This window comes from Salmo salar, chromosome 01, assembly GCF_965601325.2.
Source record: "Salmo salar chromosome 01, fSalSal1, whole genome shotgun sequence".
Classification (NCBI taxonomy): Eukaryota; Metazoa; Chordata; class Actinopteri; order Salmoniformes; family Salmonidae; genus Salmo; species Salmo salar.
Window position 1 is genome coordinate 84,565,031 of NC_138291.1, and position 23,868 is coordinate 84,588,898.

Sequence of the window (23,868 nt, forward strand, 5' to 3'; positions counted from 1 at the left end):
TCTCGGTGGAGGAATATGGCACAGACCCACGCAGACCCATAAGAAACTGCAGCCCGTCATGATGAGTTCAGGTTTTTTGTGGACCCTACCCGGTCGAAGTTGCCCATCCCTGTTCTAAATCGTACCAGATAGGGGTTATTTGGCTTGTAACCAAAGTGGAACCCTTTTTGGTGCTATATAGAACCCTTTTTTGAATTTTCAATAAAGAACCATGATCATAAGGTTCTAAATGAAACCTGTATGGTGTTATAAAGAACCCTTTCCTAAGGTTCTATAAAGAATCATTAAAAAATGTACCAAAAAAACGGTTCCCCCTATGGTTACAACCCTTTTTGGGGCTATATGGAACCATTTTTTATGGTTCTTTATAGAATCTTTATAGAGAATGGTTCTAAAAAAAAAGGTTCTTTGTAGATCCTTTTGAAGAACCATACAGGGTTTTTTGTTCTGGTCAACCATATTCTTTTGTTAATTATCACCAACAGAGCAAAGAACCATTTTGTGAACAGCAAAGAACCATTGAAGAGCTCAAAGGGTTCTTAACCAAAGATCCCTTGTGAGGAACCCAAGTTTTTTGTGTGTTCTTAGGGGCTTGAACAAAAAAAGCGGTTTGCGATTTTGTTCATCCTGGTGAACCGGCGTTTTGAGTTGTATGGTTGCAATATCAACAGTTTCTTATCTCTGGCATATCTTGGCATGCCATTCAAGACTAAGATTATATTATGGCAGTGCAATTGACATATAATGCACAATGTCTCAGGAAAGACTGTCAGGGTTGGAAATACTCAGTGTAGAAAACAGTCCGGCCCACAACCTGGACCCTACAGGCCATGGTGAAAACATGCATTGTGATTGCTAGCTACGCTAGTTATTTAGTTGTGGCCATCTGGTTAGTATCAACAAAGGCTTACTACAAATTCTAGCTAACTAGCAACAACATTAGCGCAGCTTGCTAGTTAGCTTACATTAGTTACATCAGGCACAAGCCAAACAAGCTACTGCCACCTTGTGGCCTGGAGTATTTAAATGAAGCAAATGGAAGGTAAAGCTGTTCTATGTGAAAAACAATAAGTTGACTGCAGACACTCTGGGCTGAGGTGCTAAGTACCAATCGGCAGTCAGATTTATCGGTGTGTCTGACCCTTAATAAAATTAATGGGGGCCTTCTGGAGGCCAGAGCCCTTGGGCACGTGCCCTGCGTGCCCTGTCGGTATTCGGCTAAGATAACATCCTAGACTAACTTACCGATCTAAAAAGTGTTAGCTGACATGGCTAATTGAGTGAGTGTCAGTGAAAAACTGCTGATGCATAACCAAATGTTGAGCTTGCACCTTGTGTATTCTTCTATTGAAACTCTCAACAGTAAGTTGAGACCCCTTCATTAGTGTCTGTCTGACAGCTCTGTCAGGAAAAGGTTTGACGGATGAAGTGGAGAGGAGAAAAGATGTGTGTGTGGTTGGAAGCATAGCTGGGTTTAACTGTGTGTGTGTGTGTGTGTGTGTGTGTGTGTGTGTGTGTGTGTGTGTGTGTGTGTGTGTGTGTGTGTGGGGGGGGGGGGGGGGGGGGGTGATAAAGTGAAGAAGCTGCAGAACCAAACTGGGTATTGTGAGAGAGAAAGAGAAAGTAACATAATAAAGAACAGAATAAAGGACAGATCGCCTCGGACTGTGGAGGAGGGTGACTCACTGCTCCTCCACACAACGAGAGAGAGACAGAGAGAGAGAGAGAAAAAGAGACAGAGACAGAGAGAGAGGTTATACTCCTCTGCCTCCGCTCATTCCATTCCCCACCTGCTTATTGTGGCATCCACTTGTGGGCTATGGTGTGGGCATACATATACATCAACACGTCTGTGGACTTTGTTGTTTTTTGTTGTTGTTGTGGAGGAGGAGGAGAACCAGGGTGTCGGTGGGGGATGGGAGTGTTCCTAGGCAGAGGTAGGTGACCTTGGCCTGGGTTGAGAACACCCCGGCCCTGGTAGAAGCAGGTAATTGGTCTATACCACAGAATGGTGTTCTGACTGAAGAGATCAATACTCTGGCGTGTGTGTGTGTGTGTTTTATCCAGGCAAGGATTAAGAGGTTGTCTGGAGAACATGTTGGCTAGATATTTGTTTTATCACCTGGAGAACCCTGCTTTGGTTACCACTTAGACCACATTTGGTTACCACTTCGACCACATTTGGTTACCACTTAGACCACATTTGGTTACCACCTAGACCACATTTGGTTACCACCTAGACCACATTTGGTTACCATATGGACCACATTTGGTTACCATATGGACCACATTTCCTGTTCTTGTGATCTTGCGTCTCTCTCTCTCTCTCTCTCTCTCTCTCTCTCTCTCTCTCTCTCTCTCTCTCTCTCTCTCTCTCTCTCTCTCTCTCTCTCTCTCTCTCTCTCTCTCTCTCTCTCTCTCTCTCTCTCTCTCTCTCTCTCTCTCTCTCTCTCTCTCTCTCCTCCTTCTCTCCTCTCTCTCTCTCTCTCTCTCTCTCTCTCTCTCTCTCTCTCTCTCTCCTCTCTCTCTCTCTCTCTGCAGTACACATTATCACACACGCACAATAATTTCCTGGCTGTACCCTTCTATTTCAGTTTCCTCTCCGTTGTTTCATATTCCATCATTTTATTCTCTCTGGCCTAATAATAATGATATGGTCAATTTCAACAAGCCATTTAAATATAATTATAGCTCATGCTGGAACCCACACAACCCAACCAAGTCATCTAAATCCCCAAATGAAAAAAATACTACAGTTTACTATAGAATACTACAGTACTTACAATAGAATTATATAATGCACACTAGTATCCCTCTGTCATGGGTAGTACTTACTATAGAATGTTATAGTATACTGTAGAAAAAAACACTGTAGTAAATACTACAGTAATGTCCGCAAAAACGCGACACTTTTTTAACTATAGTAAATACTACAGTGTTTAATTTGCATATACCCTGCCCATTCCCTTCCTCTATATCTCAATTTGAGCCACCCATTCGTGAGAAACCTACATGGCAAGTGTAGACCATATTGTGATCCCTACAGGTTATAGGAAAGAGCACACCCCTGTCCTACCTACCTACCTACCTACCTACAGTTGAAGTCGGAAGTTTACATGCACCTCAACCAAATACATTTAAACTCAGTTTTTCACAATTCTTAGGTCAGTTAGGATCACCACTTTATTTTAGGAATGTGAAATGTCAGAATAATAGTTGAGAGAATGATTTATTTCAGCTTTTATTTCTTCATCACATTCCCATTGGGTCAGAAGTTTACATAAACTCAATTAGTATTTAGTAGCATTGCCTTTAGGTTGTTTAACTTGGGTCGAATGTTTCGGGGAGCCTTCCACAAGCTTCCCACAATAAGTTGGGTGAATTTTGGCCCATTCCTCCTGACAGAGCTGGTGTAACTGAGTCAGGTTTGCAGGCCTCCTTGCTCACACACACTTTTTCAGTTCTGCCCACAAATTTTCTATAGGATTGAGGTCAGGGATTTGTGATAGCCACTCCAATACCTTGACTTTGTTGTCCTTAAGTCATTTTGCCACAACTTTGGAAGTATGCTTGGGGTCATTGTACATTTGGAAGATGCATTTGCGACCAAGCTTTAACTTCCTGACTGATGTCTTGAGGTGATGCTTCAATATATCCACATAATTTCCCTTCTCATGATGCTATCTATTTTGTGAAGTGCACCAGTCCCTCCTGCAGCAAAACACCCCCACAACATGATGCTGCCACCCCTGTGCTTCATGGTTGGGATGGTGTTCTTCGGCTTGCAAGCCTCCCCTTTTTCCTCCAAACATAACGATGGTCATTATGGCCAAGCAATTCTATTTTTGTTTCATCAGACCAGAGGACATTTCTCCAAAAAGTATGAACTTTGTCCCCATGTGCAGTTGCATACCGTAGTCTGGCTGTTTTATGGCGGTGTTGGAGCAGTGGCTTCTTCCTTGCTGAGTGGCCTTTCAGGTTATGTCGATTTAGGACTCGTTTTACTGTGGATATAGATACTTTTGTATCTGTTTCCTCCAGCATCTTCACAAGGTCCTTTGCTGTTGTTCTGGGATTGATTTTCTCTTTTCTCACCAAAGTACGTTCATCTCTAGGAGACAGAACGCGTCTCCTTCCTGAGCGGTATGACGGCTGTGTGATCCCATGGTGTTTATACTTGCGTACTATTGCTTGTACAGATGAACGTGGTACCTTCAGGCGTTTGGAAATTGCTCCCAAGGACAAACCAGGCTTGTGGAGGTCAACATTTTTTTCTGAGATCTTGGCTGATTTATTTTGATTTTCCCATGATGTCAAGCAAAGAGGCACTGAGTTTGAAGGTAGGCCTTGAAATACATCCACAGGTACACCTCCAACTGACTCAAATGATGTCATTTAGCCTATCAGAAGATTCTAAAGCCATGACATAATTTTCTGGAATTTTCCAAACTGTTTAAAGGCACAGTCAACTTAGTGTATATTAACTTCTGACCCACTGGATTTGTGATACAGTGAATTATAAGTGAAATAATCTGTCTGTAAACAATTGTTTTTACTTAATTTTTACTTAAGTACTTTACACCACTGTAAATACTACAGTAAACACTACATTGTACTACAGTCTGGAAAAAACACACTACAGTAAATACTACAGTCCGTAAAAAAAACACTAGAGTAAATACTACAGTATAGTACAGTCTGCAAAAACACTACAGTAAATACTACAGTAAAGTACAGTCTGCAACAATACTACAGTAAATACTATAGTATAGTAAAGTCTGCAAAAAAATATAGTCTGCAAAAAAATATAGTCTGTAATTACTATATTAATCTAAGCTAGATGCCCTCAATTTCACACAAATTATCAAGGAACCTACCAGGTACAACCCTAAATCCGTAACCATGAGCACCCTCTTAGATATCATCATGACCAACTTGCTCTCTAAATACACCTCTGCTGTCTTCAACCAGGATCTCAGCGATCACTGCCTCATTGCCTGCGTGCGTAATGGGTCCGCGGTCATACGACCACCCCTCATCACTGTCAAATGCTCCCTAAAACACTTTCTCCTTCACCCAAATTCAGATTGCTGATGTTCTGAAAGAGCTGCAAAATCTGGATCCCAATAAATCAGCTGGCTAGACAATCTGGACCCTCTCTTTCTAAAATGATCAGCCGAAAATATTGCAACCCCTATTACTAGCCTATTCAACCTCTCTTTCGTATCATCTGAGATCCCCAAAGATTGGAAAGCTGCCGCGGTCATCCCCCTCTTCAAAGGGGGAGACAGTCTAAACCCACTGTTATAGACCTATATCCATCCTGCCCTGCCTTTCTAAAATCTTCGAAAGCCAAGTTAATAAACAGATCACCGACCATTTCGAATCCCACGTACCTTCCCCACTATGCAATCTGGTTTCCGAGCTGGCCATGGGTGCACCTCAGTCACGCTCAAGGTCCTAAACGATATCATAACTGCCATTGATAAAATACAGTACTGTGCAGCCGTCTTCATCGACCTGGCCAAGGCTTTCGACTCTGTCAATCACCGCATTCTTATCGGCAGACTCAATAGCCTTGGCTTCTCAAATGACTGCCTCGCCTGGTTCACCAACTACTTCTCAGATAGAGTTCAGTATGTCAAATCGAAGGGCCTGTTGTCCAGACCTCTGGCAGTCTCTATGGGGGTGCCACAGGGTTCAATTCTCGGGCCAACTCTTTTCTCTGTATACATCAATGATGGCGCTCTTGCTGCTGGTGATTCTCTGATCCACCTCTACGCAGACAACACCATTCTGTATACATCTGGCCCTTCTTTGGACACTGTGCTAACAATCCTCCAAACGAGCTTCAACGCCATACAACACTCTTTCCGTGGCCTCCAACTGCTTTTAAATGCTAGTAAAATTAAGTACATGCTCTTCAACCGATTGCTGCCCGCACCCTCCCGCCCGACTAGCATCACTACTCTGGACGGTTCTGACCTAGAATATGTGGACAACTAAAAATACCTAGGTGTCTGCTTAGTAAACTCTCCTTCCAGACGCACATTAAGCATCTCCAGTCCAAAATGAAATCTAGGATCGGCTTCCTATTTCGCAACAAAGCCTCCTTTGCTAATGCTGCCAAACATACCCTCGTAAAACTGACTATCCTACCCATCCTTGACTTCGGCGATGCCATTTACAAAATAGCCCCCAACACTCTACTCAGCAAACTGGATGTAGTCTATCACAGTGCCGTTCGTTTTATCACCAAAGCCCCATATACTACCCACCACTGCTACCTGTATACTCTCATTGGCTGGCCCTCAATACATATCCGTCGCCAAACCCACTGGCTCAAGGTCATCTATAAGTCTTTGCTAGGTAAAGCCCCACCTTATCTCAGCTCACTCGTCACCATAGCAACACCCACCCGTAGCACGTGCTCCAGCAGGTATACTTCACTGGTCAGCCCCAAAGCCAACACTTCCTTTGTCCGCCTTTCCTTACAGTTATCTGCTGCCAATGACTGGAACGAAAAATCTCTGAAGCTGGAGTCTTATATCTCCGTCTCTAACTTTAAGCATCAGCTGTCAGAGCAGCTGACCGATCACTGTACCTGTACACAGCCAATCTGTAAATTTTACACCCAACTACCTCATCCCCATATTATTACTTACTCTCTTGCTCTTTTGCACCCCAGTATCTCTACTTGCACATCATCATCTGCACATCTATCACTCAAGTATTAATGCTATATTGTAATTATTTTCACCTCTATGGGCTATTTATTGCCTACCTCCCTACTCTTCTAGATTTGCACACACTGTACATAGATTTTTCAATTTTTCTTTTATTTTGTGTTATTGACTGTACGTTTGTTTATGTGTAACTCTGCGTTGTTGTTTTCGTCTGCTTTTTCGTCTGCTTTGCTTTATCTTGGCCAGGTGGCAGATGTAAATGAGAACTTATTCTCAACTAGCCTACCTGGTTAAATAAAGGTGAAATAAAAAATAAAAATAGTATATACTACAGTTTTATTTTATTACAGTATTTTTTCTATAGTTCACTGTAAATACTATAGTAAATACTTCAATGAAATTCACAAAAACACTGCAGTGAATACTATAGTACTTAGACCATAGTATATTTATAGTATATTCATGTGGGGATCTCCTTGAACAAACAAGATATATACTATACCTAGCCTGGGTACAAGTCTGTTTTGCCAACATTCCACTCTTTGTACTTTGTGTCATATGCCAAAGATGTTTAACATGACAGGAGTGGCAAGGAGTGGAATAGTAGCTAAACAGACTGGTACCCAGACTACTTTTTACCCACATCGATCTGTGTTTCACATATTCATTATACAGTGTTCCAAACCCCTGCTGTGGCCAGCAGCACCATGCTCAAGTTCTCTCTCGCTCACTCTCTCTCCTGTACTCTCCTCCTCCTTCTCTCTTTTTTCTGGTCACCCAATTATTCCTCCCTCCTCCTCATCTCCCTCCTCCTTTCTTATCCCTCCTACCCTCATATGCCCCTGCTCCACAAAAAAGTAATTAGCACAAATGACATGACACAGTTGAGAGAGAGGGAGCGGAAGAGAGAGAGAGAGGGAGAGGAAGAGAGAAGGGGAGCCAGGCTGAGCAGGGCTTCCCGGGCATCAACACCCACAGCCGGGTTTTATTTTTGGGAGAGGTGAGGTGCAAAGACACCCTCTACCTCCACCTCTTTCTTTCCTTCTCCCTTTCGCTCCCTCGCTCCTTCTCTCTGATTTCTGAATGAGTGTAGATGATTGCGATTTACACTCTTTCTCCTGGTTGGCTGTGCTCCTGGTTGGCTTGCTTGCAGTGTGTGAGCGCACGTGTGTGTGTGTGGTGAGTGTGTGAGCGCGCAGACAACAGAGTAGGGTAGAGCACTGCTTCTGCTAGGCTTATCGCTGCTCGTGTCGACTAAAAAACATGTTATTTCTCTTCTCAGTCCATCATGGAGCAGTTCAACCCGTGCTTGCGGAACTTTGTGGCCATGGGGAAGAGCTACGAGAAGGCCCTATCCAGTGAGTACATCCTTCTCTTCTTCTTTTCCTTTATCTCATCCCCTTCTCATGCCCCCTTCCTCTCCTCCTGTCCAGAGCACAGGCAAAGGCCCATATCGCCTGGCACTGATTTATCTGAACTAGAAATAATCTCAGATGCTGGGGATATATTTCTCACGTTGGCAACTGTGTGTAGCCTATAGTCAGTGTCCTCATCTACCTGAGCTCTTCTTGAAAGATACTGCTGGATGCTCCGACAGGCTTTCAACTATATGGACTGATTTGATAGTCTACCATTTGGAAAAGAGAACGCAAAGTCCCCTAACAGAGAACGACTTCACTGTGTCCCCACCCTACATTGATTAAAACACAACTCCCCAGCTAGCCGTCAGTAGGTGTAGTCTCCCCTAAATGTTGACGTTTGCTTGATGTTTTCTGTTCTTTGTTGGGAGGCTCAGGATGCCCTCCTCCTGTAATGTCACGTTAGAATGCCCTCTCCTCTCTTCTCCTCTTCCGCTTCACTAGCATCCCTCCATCCATGCATATCTTCAAGTCAAGTCATTTTTATTGTATTTGTTTGGTTGTTCACAAGTCGGGATATGATGTGGTGTGTGCGTGCTTGCGTGTGTGTACGTGTGGGTGTGTATTCCAGGTGTTTGTGTGTAAGGGGGGGGGGGGGGGGGGGGGAGTGGAGAATAGTCCAATAGGAACTAGGGCAAGCGGCGCTGAGAGAATAAAACTGGTATCCAGGACAGAACTAGTATCCAGGTCAGCCAGAGGAAGGAGAGGAGGAGAGAAAGAGAGAATAATACATTGGAGATACAGAGTCTTGTTGCATCTATTCATCAGTAAGCCTGTACTATTCATGAGAGAGAGAGAGAGAGAGAGGGGGGGGGGGGGGGGGGATTGAGAGGGGGGGCAAGGATTGAGAGAGAGAGGGGCAGGGATTGAGAGAGAGAGGGGCAGGGATTGAGAGAGAGAGAGAGAGGGGGGAGGGGAGGGCAGGGCAGGGATTTAGAGAGAGAGAGAGAGGCAGGGATTGAGATAGAGAGACTGACAGAGGGGCAGGGATTGAGAGAGAGAGAGAGAGAGAGAGAGAGAGAGAGACTGACAGAGGGGCAGGGATTGAGAGAGAGGGAGAGAGAGCGAGTGAGACTGAGAAAGGGGCAGGGATTGAGGGATTGAGCGAGAGAGAGAGAGGAGGGCAGGGATTGAGAGAGAGAGGGAAAAAAGGGAGAGGGCAGGGATTGAGAGAAAGAGGGAGAGAGGGAGAGGGCAGGGATTGAGAGAGAGAGGGAGAGGGCAGGGATTGAGAGAAAGAGGGAGAGAGGGAGAGGGCAGGGATTGAGAGAGAGAGGGAGAGAGGGAGAGGGCAGGGATTGAGAGAAAGAGGGAGAGAGGGAGAGGGCAGGGATTGAGAGAGAGAGGGAGAGAGGGAGAGGGCAGGGATTGAGAGAGAGAGGCAGGAATTGAGAGAGGCAGGGATTGAGAGAGAAAGAGAGAGAGAGAGAGAGAGAGAGAGAGAGAGGGAGGGAAAACGGTAGAGCGAGAGGTGCACGAAAACCAGGAAAGACTGTGGAAGCCCTGAGGACCAATAAAGGAGGACTCAGTGTAGTCTGATAGATAAGACTAAAATTAGCCAAACAGGTCCCAGGTGGGGACTTGCACTTCATCAATGCCAGGCAGCCAGGCAGGCACAAGGACTGGGGTTTGGGCTCGGGCTGCCATTGCAGAGGCACAGGGCACAGTCAGCATTCAACGCACCACAGGGCGCCTGGTGGGCATCCATCTGCTAGCTGAATTTGTAAAAATGCCAGTTCTGCCTTTGCTCTTAGGATATAGAGAGAGGAGAGGTGGTGCTGAACAGGAGATCCCTGGAGCTTTGTTGACTGACATAATGGTCCAGGGAGAGAGCTGCCTGCTGTTAGTTATCCTCAGAGGAGATGCTGTTTGATCAGTTTGCGGAGTGTTTGGTTTTGGAGGATAGGATAGTGTGCAGTGGGTGTAGTGCTTGAATAGGATGCAATGCTTTGACTGGTATTTAGTCAAGTATTCTGTTTATCATTGAGCTTTGGGACCAGCGATAGAACGTGGGGCAATTTCACACAACACACATCCAAACTGGGCATCATGTTGAAGGTGGGGCAGAGAGAGATGTCTCAACAGCGACAAGCTGTGTTGGAGAGATGGAGGAGAGAACAAAAAAAGAGGCTGAGTGTGAAGGCTGAAGGGATTTGATAAAGGAGTAGAGGGAGGGAAGGATTGTGAGAGAGAAGGGGGTTGGATGGTGGATTTGGAAAAGAGCGAGTTGAAGATGGATGAAGTACTCAACACATCAAGCTGCAGCTGATCTGGTTTATACCGGTTTTACTCCTCCTAGAGTGTGTGTTTAATTTACTCTGGAATAGGTGGGAGGAATGGATGGCGTGTCTCACCTCCAGTCTGTATACTATCAGCTGTCTGCTTCATATCAGAGGTTTAATCCTCTTTACTGAAAACACACACATACACACACACAATCCCCCAGCTAGCAAAGCTCTCAGATCTCGTCCCAGTTAATCCAGCCTTACCTGGCCTGCCACACTCCACCGCTCCTCGCTGGCTGGGATTTCTGTGGACATTGCTAAATTAGCCCATCCACACAAGGTGTTACCGAACCGCACAATCCCACTTCTGGCCCCTCACCCTCATTCTTCTATCCCAACCAGCGTTAACCAAAGTTGGGCTCAGGAAGAGCTGAGAGAAACGGTCTCTCTTCCTGTTAGTGTCAGTTTCCGAGTGAACCCAGCTACAGTGTAGTAGGCAGTTGGCTTTAGGCTCTGGAGTCTGGGCTGTTCGTGTGGGTTATTATCAGTTCAGTGACCTCAGGATAACGATTCTGATAAATGTAGAGTATGGAAAGAATAATTAATAAAGGAAAGATTATGGAAGGAAATGAGTGCAGACGGAGGTTTGTGAAACGGTGGTCAGGAATAGAGGTATAAATGGAGACAGAAATGAGCTGAGGCTGTCTCAATCTTAGTGTTTGAAGGGAAAAGGAATATAATAATGTAGCATCAGCTTGTTGTCTGCATTTCTGGGGTTATTCCCATATGATTGCATTACTGTAGAAAACTCAACTAGACGAACAGATTTGAATTGCTTCCCATTTAGATTCAGGATGTATTTGGGAAACACTTTATTTCACAGTCCGATTTAAGATGGCACTTACCTAGTATTAACATTGAATTAACTATGTGGTAACAATTATGTTTAGACCGCATACATGGCCAGGCCACATTGTTCAATAAAGTCCTGACACTCCACATCAATATGTATCAGTCAAATGTTCGATTTTTTATTTTTTCCTTAGATTTTTTTATTTTACTTATTTTTTTATTTTTATATACCCCTTTTTCTCCCCAGTTGGAAATTAGTTTTGTCCCATCGCTGCAACTCCCGTACGGCCTCGGGGGAGGTGAAGGTCGTGAGCCATGTGTCCTTCGAAACACAACCCTGCCAAGCCGCACTGCTTCTTGACACACTGCTCGCTTCACCCAGAAGCCACCTGCACCAATGTGTCGGAGGAAACACCATACAGCTAGCGACTAAAGTCAGCGTGCATGTGCCCGGCCCACCACAAGGAATTGCTAGAGCGCGATAGGACAAGGACATCCCAGCCAGCCAAACCCTCCACTAACACGGACGACGCTGGGCCAATTGTGCGCCGCCTCATGGGTCTCCCGGTCACGGCTGGCTGCGACACAGCCCAGGATCGAACCCGGATCTGTAGTGACACCTCTAGCACTGCGGATCGAACCCGGATCTGTAGTGACGCCTCTAGCACTCCGATGCAGTGCCTTAGACCACTGCGCCACTTGGGAGGCCATATCAGTCAAAGTTAATACACTCTGAGTGGAGTCTGCTAGTCGCATACATATGTATCCATCTAACTGGACATCCTGTCCCCTCATTATGACAGCCACTCTGTGCCTGCTCTGTGTTCCTTGTCCCTGTTCCTGGACTGAGACCTGAGTCACTGGTAGATGTTTCAGTTAGTGTCTCTGTCATTCTGCATGAGTAACAGTCTAAAGGAGCACACTGGCTTCATTTGCATTGCAGTAGCCTATGAATCACCTTGGAAGTTAGGCAGGTTGTCATATTATGTTTTAAAAGTTTTGTAGTTGTTAATACTGGTTTATCTTGCCTTCCCTGGTCCTTCCTAACTTTCTCTAGTCTGTATTTCCTGTAGTTCCACTTTCCATCCAGCATCTGCTCTATCCAGAAATAGTTCCTATAGCTGTCTCTCTTCTTCAGTGCTGTCCTTTCCTGTTACTCTTAAGCCACCATTTTTATTGTCGCATTATCCCTTTACATTGTCGCCTGTAGTAGCATTATCCCATTCCATTGTCGCCTGTAGTAGCATTAGTCCTTTCCATTGAAGCCTGTAGTAGCGTTAGCCCTTTCCATTGTCGCCTCTAGTAGCATTAGTCCTTTCCATTGTAGCCTGTAGTAGCATTAGTCCTTTCCATTGTAGCCTGTAGTAGCATTAGTCCTTTCCATTGTAGCCTGTAGTAGCGTTAGCCCTTTCCATTGTCGCCTGTAGTAGCATTAGTCCTTTCCATTGTAGCCTGTAGTAGCATTAGCCCTTTCCATTGTCGCCTGTAGTAGCATTAGTCCTTTCCTTTGTAGCCTGTAGTAGCATTAGTCCTTTCCATTGCCGCCTGTAGTAGCATTAGTCCTTTCCATTGTCGCCTGTAGCAGCATTATCCCTTTCCATTGTAGCATGTAGTAGCATTAGCTCTTTCCCATTATAGCCTATAGTTGCCTTTAGCCCTTTCCCTAACTGACTGGGGCTATAGCTATAGGGGAGGGACGCTGGGGTGATGACGACATTAATGTCCAATATTTCCACTCCGCCCCTGATCTGACGCCCAATGCTTCCATGTTTCCAGGTGTCACATTTGCTGCAAAGGGCTACTTCGAGGCACTGGTGAGGATGGGAGAGATGGCCAGCGAAAGTCAAGGCTCTAAGGATCTTGGTGAGTCCTAGTGTTGGCTGTAGAGGGTTGCAGCACCCCTAGTGGGGTGGAGGGGGTTGTAGCACCCCTATTTTTTTATTTTTTATTTCACCTTTATTTAACCAGGTAGGCCAGTTGAGAACAAGTTCTCATTTACAACTGCGACCTGGCCAAGATAAAGCAAAGCAGTAGCAGACGAAAAAGCAGACGAAAACAACAACGCAGAGTTACACATAAACAAACGTACAGTCAATAACACAAAATAAAAGAAAAATTGAAAAATCTATGTACAGTGTGTGCAAATCTAGAAGAGTAGGGAGGTAGGCAATAAATAGGCCCTAGAGGTGACAATAATTATAATTTAGCATTAATACTGGAGTGATAGATGTGCAGATGAAGATGTGGAAGTAGAGATACTGGGGTGCAAAAGAGCAAGAGGGTAAGTAATAATATGGAGATGAGGTAGTTGGGTGTAAAATGTATTGGCTGTGTACAGGTACAGTGATCAGTCAGCTGCTCTGACAGCTGATGCTTAAAGTTAGAGAGGGAAATATAAGACTCCAGCTTCAGAGATTTTTGCAATTCGTTCCAGTCATTGGCAGCAGAGAACTGTAAGGAAAGGCGGCCAAACGAAGTGTTGGCTTTGGGGATGACCAGTGTAATGTACCTGCTGGAGTGCGTGCTACGGGTGGGTGTTGCTTTGGTGACCAGTGAGCTAAGATAAGGCGGGACTTTACCTAGCAAAGACTTATAGATGACCTGGAGCCAGTGAGTTTGGCGACGGATGTGTAGTGAGGATCAGCCAACGAGAGCATACAGGTCGCAGTGATTGGTAGTATATGGGGCTTTGGTGATAAAACGGACGGCACTGTGATAGACTACATCCAGTTTGCTGAGTAGAGTGTTGGAGGCTATTTTGTAAATGACATCGCCGAAGTCAAGGATCAGTAGGATAGTCAGTTTTAGTGAAGGAGGCTTTGTTGCGAAATAAGAAGCCGATTCTTGATTTAATTTTGGATTGGAGATGCTTAATGTGAGTCTGGAAGGAGAGTTTACAGTCTAACCAGACACCTAGGTATTTGTAGTATTCCACATATTCTAGGTCAGAACCGTCCAGAGTAGTGATGCTAGTCGGGCGGGAGGGTGCGGGCAGCAATCGGTTGAAGAGCATGCACTTAGTTTTACTAGCTTTTAAAAGCAGTTGGAGGCCATGGAAGGAATGTTGCATGGCGTTGAAGCTCGTTTGGAGGATTGTTAGCACTGTGTCCGAAGAAGGGCCAGATGTATACAGAATGGTGTCGTCTGCGTAGAGGTGGATCAGAGAATCACCAGCAGCTAGAGCGCCATCATTGATATATACAGAGAAAAGAGTCATCCCGAGAATTGAACCCTGTGGCACCCCCATAGAGACTGCCAGAGGTCTGGACAACAGGCCCTTCGATTTGACATACTGAACTCTATCTGAGAAGTAGTTGGTGAACCAGGCGAGGCAGTCATTTGAGAAGCCAAGGCTATTGAGTCTGCCGATAAGAATGCGGTGATTGACAGAGTCGAAAGCCTTGGCCAGGTCGATGAAGATGGCTGCACAGTACTGTCTTTTATTGATGGCGGTTATGATATCATTTAGGACCTTGAGCGTGACTGAGGTGCACCCATGACCAGCTTGGAAACCAGATTGCATAGTGGAGAAGGTACGGTGGGATTCAAAATGGTCAGGGATCTGTTTATTAACCTCTTGGGGCTAGGTGGGACGCTAGCGTGCCACCCGTGGTGCACTCCATCAACAGCAGGTGCATTTCAAGAGCGGCAAATTTGAATCCAAATAAATGTCAAAATTCAAATTTTTCAAAAATACAACTATGTTACACCATTTGAAAGATAAACATCTCCTTAATCTAACCACGTTTTACGATTTCAAAAAGGTTTTACGGCGAAAGCATAAATTTAGAGTATGTTAGGACAGTACATTTACAAGAGTTGTGTGTAATGTTTTGTCAAGTCAAAGACAGGGTCACCAAAACCATAAAACCAGCTAAAATGATACACTAACCTTTTACAATCTCCATCAGATGACACTCCTAGGACATTATGTTAGACAATGCATGCATTTTTAGTTCTATCAAGTTCATATTTATATACAAAAACAGCGTTTTACTATGGCATTGATGTTGAGGAAATCGTTTCCCTCCAATAACCGGCAGTCAAGTCAGCGTCACAAATTAAATAATTAAAATTAGAAAACATTGGTAAAATATTATATTGTCATTTAAAGAATTATAGATTTACATCTTTTGAACGCAATCAACTTGCCAGATTTAAAAATAACCTTACTGGGAAATCACACTTTGCAATAATCTGAGCACTGTGCCCAGAAAAATACGCGTTGCGATACAGACTAGACGTCATGTTGGGGAGATCTAAAATCGAAAATACTATGTAAATAATCCATTACCTTTGATTCTCTTCATCAGATGTCACTTCCAGGTATCACAGGTCCATAACGAATGTAGTTTTGTTCAAAAAAGCTCATCATTTATGTCCAAAAATCTCCGTCTCGTTAGCACATGATGTAAGCCAGCCGGACTTCTCGTCATGAACGAGGGGAAAAAATATATTTCCGTTCGTTCAAACATGTCAAACGTTGTATAGCATAAATCATTAGGGCCTTTTTTAACCAGAACATGAATAATATTCAAGGTGGACGAATGCATAGCCTTTTATAACGTATTGGAACGAGGGTACCCAACATGAAGTAGCGCGCCAGGTGTCTAATGGGACATCACCGTTCCATGGCTCTTGTTCGGTCAGATCTCCCTCCAGAAGACTCAAAACACTTTGTAAAGGCTGGTGACATCTAGTGGAAGCAATAGGAAGTGCCAAAATATTCCTAAACCCCTGTGTTTTTCAATGGGATAGGTTTAAACTCAATACAACACATCAGGTATCCACTTCCTGTCAGAAAATGTCTCAGGGTTTTGCCTGCCAAATGAGTTCTGTTATACTCACAGACACCATTCAAACAGTTTTGGAAACTTTAGAGTGTTTTCTATCCATATATAATAAGTATATGCATATTCTAGTTACTGGGTAGGATTAGTAACCAGATTAAATCGGGTACATTTTTTTTATCCAGACGTGCAAATGCTGCCCCCTAGACCCAACAGGTTAACTTGGCTTTCAAAGATTTTAGAAAGGCAGGGCAGGATGGATATAGGTCTATAACAGTTTGGTTCTAGAGTGTCTCCCTCTTTGAAGAGGGGGATGACCGTGGCAGCTTTCCAATCTTTGGGGATCTCAGATGATACGAAAGAGAGGTTGAACTGGCTAGTAATAGGGGTTGCAACTATTTTGCGTGATCCTTTTAGAAAGAGAGGGTCCAGATTGTCTAGCCCAGCTGATTTGTAGGGATCCAGATTTTGCAGTTCTTTCAGTACATCAGCTGCCTGGATATGAGATGTTGACCAGGGTATGGTTAGCCAGGTGGAAAGCATGGCCAGCCGTGGAAAAATGCAAATTATTGATTATCGTAGATTTATTGGTGGTGACAGTGTTTCCTATCCTCAGTGCAGTGGGCAGCTGGGAGGAGGTGTTCTTATTCTCCATGTAATTTACAGTGTCCCAAAACTTTTTGGAATTAGTGCTACAGGAAGCAAATTAATGTTTTAAAAAGCTAGCCTTGGCTTTCCTAACTGACTGAGGATATTGGTTCCTGACTTCCCTGAAAAGTTGCATATCGCGGGGGCTATTCAATCCTAATGCAGAACGCCACAGGATGTTTTTGTGCTGGTCAAGGGCAGTCAAGTCTGGGGTGAACCAAGGGCTATATCTGTTCTTAGTTCTACATTTTTGAATGGGGCATGCTAAATTAAGATGGAGAGGAAAGCACTTTTGAAGAGCATCCAGGCATCCTCTACTGACGGGATGAAGTCAATATCCTTCTAGGATACCCAGGCCAGGTTGATTAGAAAGGCCTGCGCACTGAAGTGTTTTAGGGAGCGTTTGATAGTTATGAGTGGTGGTCGTTTGACCGCTGACCCCTTACGCCCGCAGGCAATGAGGCAGTGATCGCTGAGATCCTGGTTGAAGACAGCAGAGGTGTATTTATAGGGCAGGTTGGTCAGGATGATATCTAAGAGGGTGCCCATGGTTACAGGTTTCGGGTTGTACCTGGTAGGTTCCTTGATGATTTGTGTGAGATTGAGGGCATCTAGCTTAGATTGTAGGATGGCCAGGGTGTTAAGCATGTCCCAGTTAACGTCACCTAACAGTATGAACTCTGAAGATAGATGGGGGGCCATCAATTCACACATGGTGTCCAGGGCACAGCTGGGGGCAGATGGGGGTCTATAACAAGCGGCGACGGTGAGAGACTTGGTTCTGGAAAGGTGGATTGTAAAAAGTAGAAGATCGAATTGTTTGGGCACAGACTGGATAGCATGACAGAACTCTGGATGCTATCTCTGCAGTAGATTGCAACTCCGCCCCCTTTGGCAGTTCTATCTTGTCGGAAAATGTTATAGTTAGGGATGGAAATTTCAAGATTTTTGGTGGCCTTCCTAAACCAGGATTCAGACACAGCTCGGACATCCGGGTTGGCAGAGTGTGCTAAAGCAGTGAATAAAACAAACTTAGGGAGGAGGCTTCTAATGTTAAAATGCATGAAACCAATGCTTTTACAGTTACAGAGGTCAACAAATGAGTGCGCCTGGGGAATGGGAGTGATGCTGGGGGCTGCAGGACCTGGGTTAACCTCTACCTCACCAGAGGAACAAAGGAGGAGTAGGATAAGAGTATGGCTAATGGATAAAAGAACTGGTTGTCTTGTGCGTTCGGAACAGAGAGTAAAAAGGGCAGGTTTCTGGGCGCGGAAGAATAGATTCAAGGCATAATGTACAGACAACGGTATGGTAGGATGTGAGTACAGTGGCAGTAAGCCTAGGCATTGAGTGACGATGTGAGAGGTTTTATCTCTAGAGGCACCATTTAAGCCACGTGCGGCCACCGCATGTGTGGTGGGTGGAACATAAGGGCTAGCTAAGGCATGTTGAGCAGGGCTGGAGGCTCTACAGTGAAATAAGGAAAAAAATACTAACCAAAACAGCAATAGACAAGGAATATTGACATTAGGGAGAGGCATGTGTAGCCGAGTGATCATATGGTCCAGTGAGTATCTAGGCGAGCTGGAGGCACGGCGATTCAGACAGTTAGCAGGCCGGGGCTAGCAGATGGGCCTCAGGGGGACGTCGCAACTAGAGTCTGTTGAAACCCCCTCGGACGGTTACAGTGGGGGAAAAAAGTATTTGATCCCCTGCTGATTTTGTACGTTTTCCCACTGACAAAGAAATGATCAGTCTATAATTTTAATAGTAGGTTTATTTGAACAGTGAGAGACAGAATAACAACAGAAAAATCCAGAAAAACACATGTCAAAAATGTTATAGAATGATTTGCATTTTAATGAGGGAAATAAGTATTTGGCCCCTCTGCAAAACATGACTTAGTACTTGGTGGCAAAACCATTGTTGGCAATCACAGAGGTCAGACGTTTCTTGTAGTTGGCCACCAGGTTTGCACACATCTCAGGAGGGATTTTGTCCCACTCCTCTTTGCAGATCTTCTCCAAGTCATTAAGGTTTCGAGGCTGATGTTTGGCAACTCGAACCTTAAGCTCCCTCCACAGATTTTCTATGGGATTAAGGTCTGGAGACTGGCTAGGCCACTCCAGGACCTTAATGTGCTTCTTCTTGAGCCACTCCTTTGTTGCCTTGGCCGTGTGTTTTGGGTCATTGTCATGCTGGAATACCCATCTGCGACCCATTTTCAATGCCCTGGCTGAGGGAAGGAGGTTCTCACCCAAGATGTGACGGTACATGGCCCCGTCCATCATCCCTTTGATGCGGTGACGTTGTCCTGTCCCTTTAGCAGAAAAACACCCCCAACGCATAATGTTTCCACCTCCATGTTTGACGGTGGAGATGGTGTTCTTGGGGTCATAGGCAGCATTCCTCCTCCTCCAAACACGGCGAGTTGAGTTGATGTCAAAGAGCTCCATTTTGGTCTCATCTGACCACAACACTTTCACCAGTTGTCCTCTGAGTCATTCAGATGTTCATTGGCAAACTTCAGACGGGCATGTATATGTATTCTTGAGCAGGGGGACCTTGCGGGCACTGCAGGATTTCAGTTCTTCACGGCATAGTGTGTTACCAATTGTTTTCTTGGTGACTATGGTCCCAGCTGCCTTGAGATCATTGACAAGATCCTCCCGTGTAGTTCTGGGCTGATTCCTCACCGTTCTCATGATCATTGCAACTCCACGAGGTGAGATCTTGCATGGAGCCCCAGGCCGAGGGATATTGACAGTTATTTTGTGTTTCTTCCATTTGCGAATAATCGCACCAAATGTTGTCACTTTCTCACCTAGCTGCTTGGCGATGGTCTTGTAGCCCATTCCAGCCTTGTGTAGGTCTACAATCTTGTCCCTGACATCCTTGGAGAGCTCTTTGGTCTTGGCCATGGTGGAGAGTTTGGAATCTGATTGATTGATTGCTTCTGTGGACAGGTGTCTTTTTTACAGGTAACAAGCTGCAGTTAGGAGCACTCCCTTGAAGAGTGTGCTCCTAATCTCAGCTCGTTACCTGTATAAAAGACACCTGGGAGCCAGAAATCTTTCTGATTGAGAGGGGGTCAAATACTTATTTCCCTTATTAAAATGCAAATCAATTTATAACATTTCTGACATGCGTTTTTCTGGATATTTTTGTTGTTATTCTGTCTCTCATTGTTCAAATAAACCTACCATTAAAATTATAGACTGATCCTTTCTTTGTCAGTGGGCAAACGTACAAAATCAGCAAGGGATCAAATACTTTTTTCCCCCACTGTACGTCGGCAGACCAGTCGTGATGGATCGGCGGGGCTAGCCGGGAGAAGGGCCTTGCTTGAGGCTAGCTCCAGGCTAACTACTAGCTAGTAGCTAGTTAGCTGGCTAGCTTCAGAAGGGGGTTCCGGTTCAAAAGTGTAAAAATAGCAGATCCATACCACATTGGGTGAGGCGGGTTGCAGGAGAGTATGTTCAGTCCGTAGATGGAAAAAGAGATTACAAATAATTCAAATATATACGAAGAAAAACAATATATACAAGGGACGAGACAAGACAATCAAAACAGACATCCCCACTGCTGCGCCATCTTGGAAGAGATATATTGGGCTGGATGGGGGTTGCAGAAAGACCTGCTGTACAGGGGATAGATGGCAAGAGGTGTGAATGGGAAAAGGACAAATGATGAGCAGAAGTAGCTGAAGCACCACCTGAAACTGGACCTACACACTCACTCACTTACACATAAACACACACACACACACACACACACACACACACTCATTCACTCACTTACACACACACACACTCATTCACTCACTTTGTTGTTGTTGTTTCTACAGTCAGTTATTACTGCACTATGGGAAAGGGGAGCTTACAGTACTCCGATGTTTCCAACATTTTCCACTGACATACTGAGGCAATCATATCCCCTTAGACTTAATCTCTTATATTTGATATGGAAAAGCTTATTTTGTTTAGCGCTTGTTTTCCCTCAAACTCAGCATCCTATGAATTATGCTGTTTTGCAGTTTTATTTTTGCATTAGACCCCAGAGAAGATAAATATTCAAAAGAATTCTGAAACGTACCTTACTCTTGTATTTAATATTGATTAACCCGACACACATATTATCACCAGATTTAATTTTCTTTCACAACATCCTTATTGATTATGTTCATTAATAGGAGTGTAAAGACAGTGTTTTGGGGGTGACGACTTATGTCTGTCCTCACTTGTCTTTTTCCAGTCAGTGAGAACTGACACAACCTATGTCTGTGGAACGGTTTGGGTTTTCCTGCCCTGTTTCTGTTCATATCAGGCTATCAAAGACATGGTGGCGAAAGACGGATGAATGAAGGAATGTGACTGGGGGTGGGGTATAGGCGGTAGTGGTGATGGTGGGAGGGCAAAGTTCCGATTGGAGCTAAGGGGTTGAAAGGGGAAACAGCAGCAGGTTGTCTCTCTACCAACGACATCTAGAAGAAATGATTGCCTTGTGTTGTGGAGGAAGGAAGTGGAGGAAGGAGGGAGGGATGATGAGATAAGAGGAAAGAGGAAAGGAGGGATGTCTGAGATCAGAGGTTGGAGAGGAGGATAGAAAGAAAAGCTGCCTCATTCATTATTCATGGTAGAAGAAGAGGAGTCTTTTATTTTGGCCTTCACATTTCTTCTGAAGGTTTCATCTTTTCATTCCCCGACTCTGCCTCTCTCAGTCAATACTGATTGAACTGAGTCGGTTTGCCCACACCAATCTGAACAGTAGAAGCCCATTATAGTCTGTATTCAGCCTCAATGACATTATCTGTGAGGTGACCGTTCAGATTAGGATTTCAATATGCTAGGGGAGGATGTTACAGAGTACAGTATGCTAGGGTAGATGAGGCTCTATTGCTGTTGATGATACTATTACTGTTACATCCCAGTGCCCTCATCTTAAAGTGTCCATACTAAACATGTGTTGAACCATCTCCATAATAAACAGGTGTTGCACCATCTATATATCAAACAGGTGTGAATCCATCTCCATACTAAACAGGTGTTAATCCATCTCCATACTAAACAGGTGTTGCACCATCTCCATATAAAACAGGTGTTGAACCATCTCCATACTAAACAGGTGTTAATCCATCTCCATACTAAACAGGTGTTGCACCATCTCCATATTAAACAGGTGTTGAACCATCTCCATACTAAACAGGTGTTAATCCATCTCCATACTAAACAGATATTAATTCCATCTCCATAAGAAACAGGTGTTGAACCATCTATATATCAAACAGATGTTGCACCATCTATATATCAAACAGGTGTTGAACCATCTATATATCAAACAGATGTTGCACCATCTATATATCAAACAGATGTTGCACCATCTATATATCAAACAGGCGTTTCACCATCTATATATCAAACAGATGTTGCACCATCTATATATCAAACAGGCGTTTCACCATCTATATATCAAACAGGTGTTGCACCATCTATATATCAAACAGGCGTTTCACCATCTATAGATCAAACAGGTGTTGCACCATCTATATATCAAACAGGTGTTGCACCATCTTTATATCAAACAGGTGTTGCACCATCTATATATCAAACAGGTGTTGTTTCACCTCCATACTAAACAGGTGTTGAACCATCTCCATACTAAACAGGTGTTAACCTGTTGGGTCTAGGGGGCAGCATTTGCACGTCTGGATAAAAAAAATGTACCCGATTTAATCTGGTTACTAATCCTACCCAGTAACTAGAATATGCATATACTTATTATATATGGATAGAAAACACTCTAAAGTTTCCAAAACTGTTTGAATGGTGTCTGTGAGTATAACAGAACTCATTTGGCAGGCAAAACCCTGAGACATTTTCTGACAGGAAGTGGATACCTGATGTGTTGTATTGACTTTAAACCTATCCCATTGAAAAACACAGGGGTTTAGGAATATTTTGGCACTTCCTATTGCTTCCACTAGATGTCACCAGCCTTTACAAAGTGTTTTGAGTCTTCTGGAGGGAGATCTGACCGAACAAGAGCCATGGAACGGTGATGTCCCATTAGACACCTGGCGCGCTACTTCATGTTGGGTACCCTCGTTCCAATACGTTATAAAAGAGTATGCATTCGTCCACCTTGAATATTATTCATGTTCTGGTTAAAAAAGGCCCTAATGATTTATGCTATACAACGTTTGACATGTTTGAACGAACGGAAATATATTTTTTCCCCTCGTTCATGACGAGAAGTCCGGCTGGCTTACATCATGTGCTAACGAGACGGAGATTTTTGGACATAAATGATGAGCTTTTTTGAACAAAACTACATTCGTTATGGACCTGTGATACCTGGAAGTGACATCTGATGAAGAGAATCAAAGGTAATGGATTATTTACATAGTATTTTCGATTTTAGATCTCCCCAACATGACGTCTAGTCTGTATCGCAACGCGTATTTTTCTGGGCGCAGTGCTCAGATTATTGCAAAGTGTGATTTCCCAGTAAGGTTATTTTTAAATCTGGCAAGTTGATTGCGTTCAAGAGATGTAAATCTATAATTCTTTAAATGACAATATAATATTTTAACAATGTTTTCTAATTTTAATTATTTAATTTCTGACGCTGACTTGACTGCCGGTTATTGGAGGGAAACGATTTCCTCAACATCAATGCCATAGTAAAACGCTGTTTTTGGATATAAAAATGAACTTGATAGAACTAAAAATGCATGCATTGTCTAACATAATGTCCTAGGAGTGTCATCTGATGGAGATTGTAAAAGGTTAGTGCATCATTTTAGCTGGTTTTATGGTTTTGGTGACCCTGTCTTTGACTTGACAAAACATTACACACAACTCTTGTAAATGTACTGTCCTAACATACTCTAAATTTATGCTTTCGCCGTAAAACCTTTTTGAAATCGTAAAACGTGGTTAGATTAAGGAGATGTTTATCTTTCAAATGGTGTAACATAGTTGTATTTTTGAAAAATTTGAATTTTGACATTTATTTGGATTCAAATTTGCCGCTCTTGAAATGCACCTGCTGTTGATGGAGTGCACCACGGGTGGCACGCTAGCGTCCCACCTAGCCCCAAGAGGTTAAACCATCTCCATATTAAACAGGTGTTAATCCATCCCCATACTAAACAGGTGTTAAACCATCTCCATATTAAACAGGTGTTAATCCATCTCCATACTAAACAGGTGTTGCACCATCTAGATATTAAAGAGGTGTTGAACCA

At 43.9% G+C, this 23,868-nt stretch overlaps 1 protein-coding gene across 2 annotated transcripts in view; it reads left to right on the forward strand.

The window, feature by feature from the left end:
* baiap2b (BAR/IMD domain containing adaptor protein 2b) overlaps positions 1–23,868 on the forward strand; it is a 144,267-nt gene that overhangs the window by 37,447 nt on the left and 82,952 nt on the right. For both annotated transcript variants that reach the window (XM_045723386.2, XM_082977483.1), the window contains exons 2-3: positions 7,969–8,044; positions 12,958–13,044. In XM_045723386.2, coding sequence (XP_045579342.1) covers positions 7,969–8,044; positions 12,958–13,044 — 163 coding nt within the window. The remainder of the gene's footprint in view (positions 1–7,968; positions 8,045–12,957; positions 13,045–23,868) is intronic.